General features: G+C 29.8%; 1 protein-coding gene across 1 annotated transcript; it reads left to right on the top strand.

Annotated features, from left to right (window-relative positions):
* Window positions 1-299: 299 nt before the first annotated feature.
* LOC139876489 (probable 3-hydroxyisobutyrate dehydrogenase, mitochondrial) lies at window positions 300-4,774 on the top strand. The gene is made up of 10 exons (XM_071863814.1): window positions 300-664; window positions 1,363-1,451; window positions 1,622-1,736; window positions 1,856-2,006; window positions 2,171-2,253; window positions 2,318-2,413; window positions 2,973-3,115; window positions 3,619-3,703; window positions 4,140-4,219; window positions 4,301-4,774. Exons 1-10 carry the CDS (start codon window positions 551-553, stop codon window positions 4,401-4,403), a joined length of 1,059 nt encoding a protein of 352 aa, XP_071719915.1. The 5' UTR covers window positions 300-550; the 3' UTR covers window positions 4,404-4,774.
* The last annotated feature ends 4,648 nt before the right edge of the window (window positions 4,775-9,422 follow it).

Raw genomic sequence — 9,422 nt, 5'->3', positions numbered from 1 at the left:
CTTAATATACAACGTACTAGCAATAAAACATTAAGTCCAACAATTTAAAAAGCCATTGGACCCACAAATCTATAACTAAACCTCGTACTTCCATTAAATCCATGATGAAAGCGAATAACTAAAGCGGATAACTAACTCGTGCCTATGGTTAGTTACGGGTAATGACTGGTAATGAGCGGGTAACTAACGGATAACTAGTTGTAGGGAGTGGTCTCACTACCCCAAGTATTATTTATACCACACTTATATTTTATAAAAATAAATATTACTCCGAGTAAAAAAAACAACACATCATCATCATCATCATATCCCATTAAAGCTACTATCTTTTATTTATTTATACTTTTTTATGGGGGGCAAAGTGATTTTAATGATATCTTCAAACCATGTTGCTGACCTGGATGCCATGCAATCACCTGTCACATGCTGTATTGTTATGCATATCATCAAATCATAGTCAGAGTTTATGTCTTTTTACCTAACATTCAAATTTACAGATATTAATCAACATTTAGCAGCCCAATTTTGATTTTCATTCTTCACTAAACAAATGGCGATTTACACTTCAAGATTACTTGCATCTTCTGTATCAAAATTAAAATTGTGGTTGCAGTCATATTCTTTTAGAAGTAGTTCTTCATCCATCATTCCATCACAATTTCAAGTAAATTTCTATACTATCTGTCAATTATTCAATTGCTTGTGTTGTGATTATACATATTTTGACTAAGATCTTTACCTTTTATATGTTACAATTTATTAGTTGCAAATGAATTCTTATCAAACAGTTCATGTTGAGATTTCTTTTTATGTGTTCTGACACAACACAACAGATTACTAATTCAAACTCCTAGTTAAAAGAAAATAAAAAGTTTATATAAGTAATCCCAAACCTGCCCTAAAATCGGCATGTACAATTTTTGTAATTTTTGTGTGTTGTTTGTAAATTATGCTTTTTATCTTGTATTTTATAGTGTGATTTTATTTTATGATAGAAAGGTTAAAAAGTGTTGACTTTGCCTTGACCCTTTACTTTCTGCTTTCCTGGTGTATAGTAACAATTCTTGTTATGTAAGATTGGGGGCCCCAATTTTTATTGTGCTTTTAGAAAGTGATGCTTTCAAAGATCAAGATTATATATTATAATCATATATAATAATCATATATATAATATATAGTTTTGATTAAGTGATTATAGTTTAAAAAAGGGAGATAAATTTACATTTAGGCAGAAAAGTCAACTCAAAGTTCTTACTAATTTATCTAATGAAAGAATCAGAATCTGATGGGACAAAAACTGAAAAACTGACTATTGCAATTATGTATTGTTTTTCCCTAATATAAATTGTTTGATGATTACAGAATGTTGGATTCATAGGCCTAGGAAACATGGGATCCAAAATGGCGAATAATTTGATTAAGGCAGGACACAATGTTGCAGTTCATGACATGTAACTTTTTTTAATCTTTTAAAGTCATATTTCTATAAGTTTGTATGATTTTTCGTTAATGTGTGATGTGGCGCCTCGCGGAATGTTTATTTTTAATGTAATAAACTTTAACGAAAGGTAAGCACGCGAAACTACTCGTTGAATGTACGTTGATGATGGTTTCATTTCAGAAATCTTGATGTTACAAAGATGTTTTCAGACAAGGGGATTTCAGTAAAACGATTACCAATCGAGGTTGCAGAAACTAGCGATGTTGTAATTACCATGTTGCCCTCACCATCCCATGTAAGTTTGACATCCCATTACCTTTTCCTCATTCTACATCATAAAATAAGTACAAAAAGGTAACTTAGTACTAGACAAAAATGTCAACTTGATGATTTATTTACAACTTGTTTGTTTAGGTATTGAATGTTTACACAGGACCAAACGGTTTACTTAACGGTGGGAATTCAGTAAGGCCACGGTTATTTATAGATTCATCGACAATTGATCCTCAAACAACAAGAAAACTATCTTCAACTGTATCTAGTTGTTCTTTGACCGAAAAGAAAGGTATTAAACATAACAAATTTAATAACATATGCTCTAATAGAAACCAGCCATACATATTATGTGATCCGATACCTTTTTTTTGGTTATGTTGTCATTATATAAAAAAAGTTACTCTAGTTATCATTATAAATGATAAAAAGTTTTTTTCTTTTTTTCTTTTTTAGATTCTTGGGATACACCTATCATGCTTGATGCTCCTGTTTCTGGAGGTGTTGTTGCAGCTGAAAATGGAACACTAACATTCATGGTATAATAAACATAATTTCAAAATAGCTTTGAATTATAATTTGATCTTGTATATGGTTTGCTAGGTTGGTGGGCCAGAGGAAGCTTACAACGTTGCAAAACCGATATTTTCGTCTATGGGGAAAAATACGATTTATTGTGGTGGCGCAGGAGCTGGTTCGGTGAGTTCTTGACTCTTCAAATTTATGGCTTAATAATGGGATCATATAGATGAATATAGAATAAGAGTAAGATGTTATGCATGATAGGTGTCAGTTTTGACCCATTTAGATATGAATGATCGATTTGGGTAATGTTTCTTGACGGGTCAAATGGATTAGAATAAGAGTTGCAGTGAAATAAATGGCTAAATAATGGGATAACATAGATGAATATAGAAGAAGAGTAAGAAGTTCTGCGTGATAGGTGTCAATTTTGACCCATTTAGATATGAATGAGATGATTTGGGTAATGTTTCTTGACGGGTCAAATGAATTATATATAGAGTTGCAGTGAAATAAAAGTGGGTCAAATTGTTTGAATGGGCTGAAAGTCATCTTGTTGATATTAAAAATAGCATGATAATGACTTCTTAACTATCTTTATTATCAAAGTTCATGACTTTAGTGCATATCTTTTTGCAAAACTATTTTTGAAATAATGGGATCGTAATTAGCACATAAATATATGATGTGTGTTGTAAGTACGTGTGATTTGATGATGTCATGTTTTGGTAATCAGGCTGCCAAAATCTGCAACAACTTGGTAATGGGTGTTAGTATGCTTGCTGTGTGTGAGGCGATTGTTCTTGGCCAATCTTCGGGTGTTTCTGCGAGTAATTTAACAAAAATATTTAACTGTTCAAGTGCTCGTTGTTGGAGTAGGTACCGATTCATGTTTTATATTACCCTATTTCCTTTTTCTTTGATCCTAATCCAGATTACAAATAACAAGTCATATGTCTAATGAAATCAAATTTACTTAAATTTGGGTAATTTTTAATTTGGGTCAAACATTTGGGTTGGGTAAAGTTTGATCTATAAATGTGTTTGACCCATTATCTCTAATGTCATACATGGTTAATAAGTAATATGATTACAAAAACTATATATTATTAGTAATATATTACTACTACAGGTCACTTTCAACCCAGTTTACCCATTTGACCCATTTCAGTTTTAAGTTTCTTATATTTTAATGATCTGACCTCTTAAAGTAAGGTATAACCTGTAACAACCTCGGTAGATGAGCATCTTTTTGCTACGAAAAAATGATTATCTGTTCTGCAGTATGTCCCTCATTATCAATTCACTATTGAAATGTTGTAGCCATTATTTATTATTTATATAACATTGTAGTAATTATATAATTTATATACATTTGTCAGTGATACGTATAATCCAGTACCCGGTGTAATGGATGGTGTACCTTCCTCAAGAAATTATGATGGCGGATTTGCATCTGCATTAATGGTATGTGAATTTGTTTTCATATTTTTCATCAAGTTGAGGGACTTACATGTCATTTAGTAAAAGTTCAAGGGAGGTTTTTGGTAGGTTTGTAATTCGTTGACACTTGTGTGATGGCTTAGACCAATTTTAATGGGGCAGCAAAAAATTCGGTCAAATGAGGTGGAATCCCACTTGAAACCTATTTGACGCTCCCGGGACTTACATGTCAGGAAGTATGGACCAATCAGATTTCAACATTAATATTTATATATTATTAATTAATATATTTTATACCAACTACCAATAATATTTTACAAATCATCCATCACAAATTTAACACTCAAATTTAACATTCCCCGTTAAAAAACTTTATTTCTTAACAATGTCACATCACTAAAAAGTACATCACCTGCCTGTGACGTCACAGGGGTCTTATAAACTTTCATGTGTAATGCAGGCTAAAGACCTGAACCTTGCTTTTGAATCAGCTAAAGAAATGGGTCTGAAAATTCCATTGACATCAGAAGCATTAGAAATGTAAGATCTATCCCTTAATTTATTCTTACTTTTTTAAAAAATTAACAAAATTACTCCCTATATATTTATTTACTGTTACAGATTTAGAAAGCTTTGTGATGAGGGATATAAAGCAAAAGACTTCTCTTGCGTATTTCGCCATTTCTATGATGGTAAAGGCGAATTGCAAGAGGATCATGAATGAGTTACCTAACTAAAAATCATATTGGTCTATCAAGTTGTGCTGCACGTATATAATCCAAATAATGGCTATCAAACATTGCAGGGGTTTTAATCTGGAACATAACTTTTGGTTCTAGGTGTCGTATTTATGATACTACAGTAATAAAGCAAAAACACGTACCTAATCAAAATATAAAGTGAATGGTAGATGCAGTTCATATTATCAGTTTATGTTTACACATAGTCTAGCCTTTTGTAATTCAAACGTCGTGTAAGCCTTATTCCTTTCAACCCATCCTAAAGTTTGAAAACCCAATATGATCAAAAGGATTCATGTAAACACATTTATATGAAAACTTTTCATCATTTTTTATTCAATTACCTTAAATCCTATCTATACATGATTAATTATGCATGTATAAAACTTGCTACTCGTATAATACATTGCAACAAACAAAATTTGTAAGCGTACATGGGGTTTTCACACTGCTAGGATCTGGTTCTGTTTTGCTTTAACTCAATGTTGGAGATATGTTACAGAAAAAAATCTGTGGATGTATGATGTATGATTTATGGATGTATGATATGAAGACCTTCAAGTAATAATCAATGTCTATAATTTAATATAACAATAGTTTGTATGTAAATAAAGTATTCTATAACTATCCGTCTATCCCAATAGCTTAGTGGTAAGAGTCATCAAATGTGAAAAAGAAATTATAATTTCAAATCTTACTAAAACTTGAGATGGTCATTGAAATAATTATTAACGGTTATAAACAAGGTATTAGATTGTATACATCTATATAGTTTTCGTGTTTTTCCCAAAAAAAAAAAAATATATAAATAAATAAAAAAAAAATTTGTATACATCTAAATTAAATATTCGATCTCCTCAAATTGCCTAATGATAATACCTATTCATTTACCCATTAGTCACTAATCATGATAATTACATGAAAGAAAATATAACAAACCTCCGTAGATAAATAACACGTCATTAATTTTTAACTCGTAATCTAAATAAAACCGGTGTCCGAGGGAGGGCCTTGGGCGATTCCCTCTCCGAATTCCCCATTCGTCGCATTTGATGAAATAATGAATCTTAACATGTCATTGATTTCGAATATTAACATTTGGAGTGTAGATGAGTAGAGCCACTCTATCCCAATTCGCTAAAAGCTCGATTCGAGCCGAGTCTAAACAAGCTCGAACTTCTTATATCGAGTTCGAACAAGCTCGCAAGCATAAATGAACTTTTCATTTATACGCATTATTTATTATTATATAATAATAATAATAATAATAATAATAATACACAATATCATTAGATCAATTGTATTGAATATAATAAAACTTATTTTAATAAGTAAAATTGTGATGACCCGGAAATTTCTGACCAAATTTAAACTTAATCTTTAACGTTTCCGAAACGATAAGCAAAGTCTATAAAACTGAATCTCAAAATTCTTGAACTATTCAATTACCCTGTTTGTCCGACGATTCACGAACGTCATAACATGTATTATATAAACATAAGAGTTTTCAATATATACGGAATCATGTGAATAATATTTATATATGAAATGATAAAAATTTACTATTAAACGATGCTTTTCAAATTAAAATTTTTACGTATTAAGTCGTTTTATTTTTATGATATAATTTTTGTAATTTTTTTAAGAAACGAAGTTAAATTAAAAATGTACAATTTGTAAAGCACAACGTACAACAACGTGTAGCTTAAATAGTTGAATCGAAATTAATTCATTTACTATTCATATGAATAGTAAATGAAACGAAATTAATTAATTTACTATTTACATGAAAGCGACATGATTGAAATTATTAATTATAAGTTACATAAAATACCCCTGAAGTATTTTAAAAATACGACTTTTAAAATGATTCGATTTTATTATTATATTATTATATTCTACTTTATTATATTATTATATTATTATTATATTATTATATTATTATATTATTGCTTTATTATATTATTATATTATTATAATTATACACGTACGATTCCTTTTATTATTATATTATTATTTTATTACTTTATTATATTATTATATTATTATAATTAAACACGTTTAATTCATTTTATTATTATAATATTATTTTCTAACTATATATATATCGATCGATTGCAGAAACACGCACACATATATGTACATATATATTTATTTCATATATTTTTATTCCGCAATAATTCTAGTGCAATATTCAAATTAAGTATTAGTAGTATACATAAAATACTACGACGGAGTTATGCTTGGGTGATTTTCAAAACGGATTTTATGAGCGGGATAGAGCTAAGGAAAATTATGGGTTATAGCTTTGGAGGTTATGGGTAATGTTCATGGGTATTGTTCGCAAGTCAAACCTAGTGTTTATCATCTCTGTTGCGTCTACGTACTTTCCTGCAATATTGAAGCACAATATTGATACGTGAGCATTCATATCTTATCTTTTATATATTAATAGTGTATACATGTCTAATGCTCGAGTATATATGTTTATGCATGCTTGTATGCTAAATTTCGTCGTTAATCAGTTTATAATGAATCACGAATTAAATACACATATTACTGATAAAAGGTATATGATATGCATGTTTTTGGAAAGCTGACGAAAAATCAATAACTTTTCATTTAGAAATCGCGTAATTACGGTGAACGAACTAAAAGATATGATCAACTGAATTATGATTGACATTAATTGAAATTGCTCTTGAATCTGCAATTGATATTTAAACAACTTGTTTGTAAGATTGATAAATTAGATTTTTGAATATTACCAGCCGAGTAAATGAATCCTTATATAAGGCACGTCTCGTTTTGTTGAACAATTGTCAAAATTGACTGTTTTATAATGTTTTAAAGCCTTATAAAAACTATAGTCTAATTTTACAAGAATTGGGAAACTATGTGAAATGTTAAAATGTTTCGATTGCCACGATCATTCAACTATAGTATTAAGTCAGATTGACTTTTTGAAATGACTTTTGATAAACTTTTGTATGTTGATCTCGAGCATTAGGATTGTGATACACTATGACCTGACCTAGCTTGATAGACATTTATTGACCAACATATGTTCTCTAGGTTGAGATCTACGGTTATTTGGTAATCCGAGTTTTAGTCACATTTTGGTGAACGACTTTATATGCTGCTAAGGTGAGTTTCATTTGCTCCCTTTTTAATTGCTTTTGCAATCTATATTTTTGGGCTGAGAATACATGCACTTTATTTTAAACGCAATGGATACAAGTACATACTAAATTCTACAAAGAGTTTGAACCGAAAATCCCTTAGCTTTGGTAACTAGTAACTGCCAGTTATAAGAACTGGTGGGCGCGAGTAGTAGTATATAGATCCATAGGGCTTGACATCCCCGTCTGTTCCAGGTATAGAAACCCTAGCCTGAACTATAAAACAGACGTATGCTATTTGAGGTTAGTACTGTAGTGACCCTAACTTTTCCATGTTTATATATATTAATTGAGATTGATATTTACATGATTAAATGTTTCCAACATGTTAAGCAATCAAACTTGTTAAGACTTGATTAATTGAAATATGTTTCATATAGACAATTGACCACCCAAGTTGATCGGTGATTCACGAACGTTAAAACTTGTAAAAACTATATGATGACATATATATATATATATATATATATATATATATATATATATATATATATATATATATATATATATATATATATAGTTAACATGATACTATGATAAGTAAACATATCATTAAGTATATTAACAATGAACTACATATGTAAAAACAAGACTACTAACTTAATGATTTTTAAACGAGACATATATGTAACGATTATCGTTGTAAAGACATTTAATGTATATATATCATATTAATAGATATTCATACATGATAATATCATGATAATATAATAATTTAAAATCTCATTTGATATTATAAACATTGGGTTAACAACATTTAACAAGATCGTTAACCTAAAGGTTTCAAAATAACACTTAAATGTAACGACTAACGATGACTTAACGACTCAGTTAAAATGTATATACATGTAGTGTTTTAATATGTATTTATACACTTTTGAAAGACTTCAATACACTTATCAAAATACTTCTACTTAACAAAAATGCTTACAATTACATCCTCGTTCAGTTTCATCAACAATTCTACTCGTGTGCACCCGTATTCGTACTCATACAATACACAGCTTTTAGATGTATGTACTATTGGTATATACACTCCAATGATCAGCTCTTAGCAGCCCATGTGAGTTTCATTAACCCCTTTTTAAATGCTTTTGCAATATATATTTTTGGGACTGAGAACATGCGCTGCTTTTATAAATGTTTTACGAAATAGACACAAGTACATGAAACTACATTCTATGGTTGAATTATCGAAACCGAATATGCCCTTTTTATTAAGTCTGGTAATCTAAGAATTAGGGAACAGACACCCTAATTGACGCGAACTCTAAAGATAGATCTATTGGGCCTAACAAACCCCATCCAAAGTACCAGATGCTTTAATACTTCGAAATTTATATCATATCCGAAGGGTGTCCCGGAATGATGTGGATATTCTTATATATGCATCTTGTTAATGTCGGTTACCAGGTGTTCACCATATGAATGATTTTTATCTCTATGTATGGGATGTGTATTGAAATATGAAATCTTGTGGTCTATTATTATGATTTGATATATATAGGTTAAACCTATAACTCACCAACATTTTTGTTGACGTTTTAAGCATGTTTATTCTCAGGTGATTATTAAGAGCTTCCGCTGTCGCATACTTAAATAAGGACGAGATTTGGAGTCCATGCTTGTATGATATTGTGTAAAAACTGCATTCAAGAAACTTATTTTGTTGTAACATATTTGTATTGTAAACCATTATGTAATGGTCATGTGTAAACAGGATATTTTAGATTATCATTATTTGATAATCTACGTAAAGCTTTTTAAACCTTTATTGATGAAATAAAGGTTATGGTTTGTTTTAAAATGAATGCAGTCTTT

Source organism: Rutidosis leptorrhynchoides, chromosome 11 (assembly GCF_046630445.1).
Source record: "Rutidosis leptorrhynchoides isolate AG116_Rl617_1_P2 chromosome 11, CSIRO_AGI_Rlap_v1, whole genome shotgun sequence".
Lineage (NCBI taxonomy): Eukaryota > Viridiplantae > Streptophyta > Magnoliopsida > Asterales > Asteraceae > Rutidosis > Rutidosis leptorrhynchoides.
The sequence above is the reverse complement of the archived record's forward strand: the minus strand, read 5'-3'. Positions and strand labels throughout refer to the sequence as shown.

Excerpts from the sequence above, each read along its gene's own strand:
- LOC139876489 (XM_071863814.1), top strand. The coding sequence starts at position 551 with ATGGCGATTTACACTTCAAGATTACTTGCATCTTCTGTATCAAAATTA. Across the intron at positions 665-1,362 it reads TCATTCCATCACAATTTCAA|AATGTTGGATTCATAGGCCT; the intron begins GTAAATTTCTAT and ends TGATGATTACAG. Across the intron at positions 2,414-2,972 it reads GTGGCGCAGGAGCTGGTTCG|GCTGCCAAAATCTGCAACAA; the intron begins GTGAGTTCTTGA and ends TTTGGTAATCAG.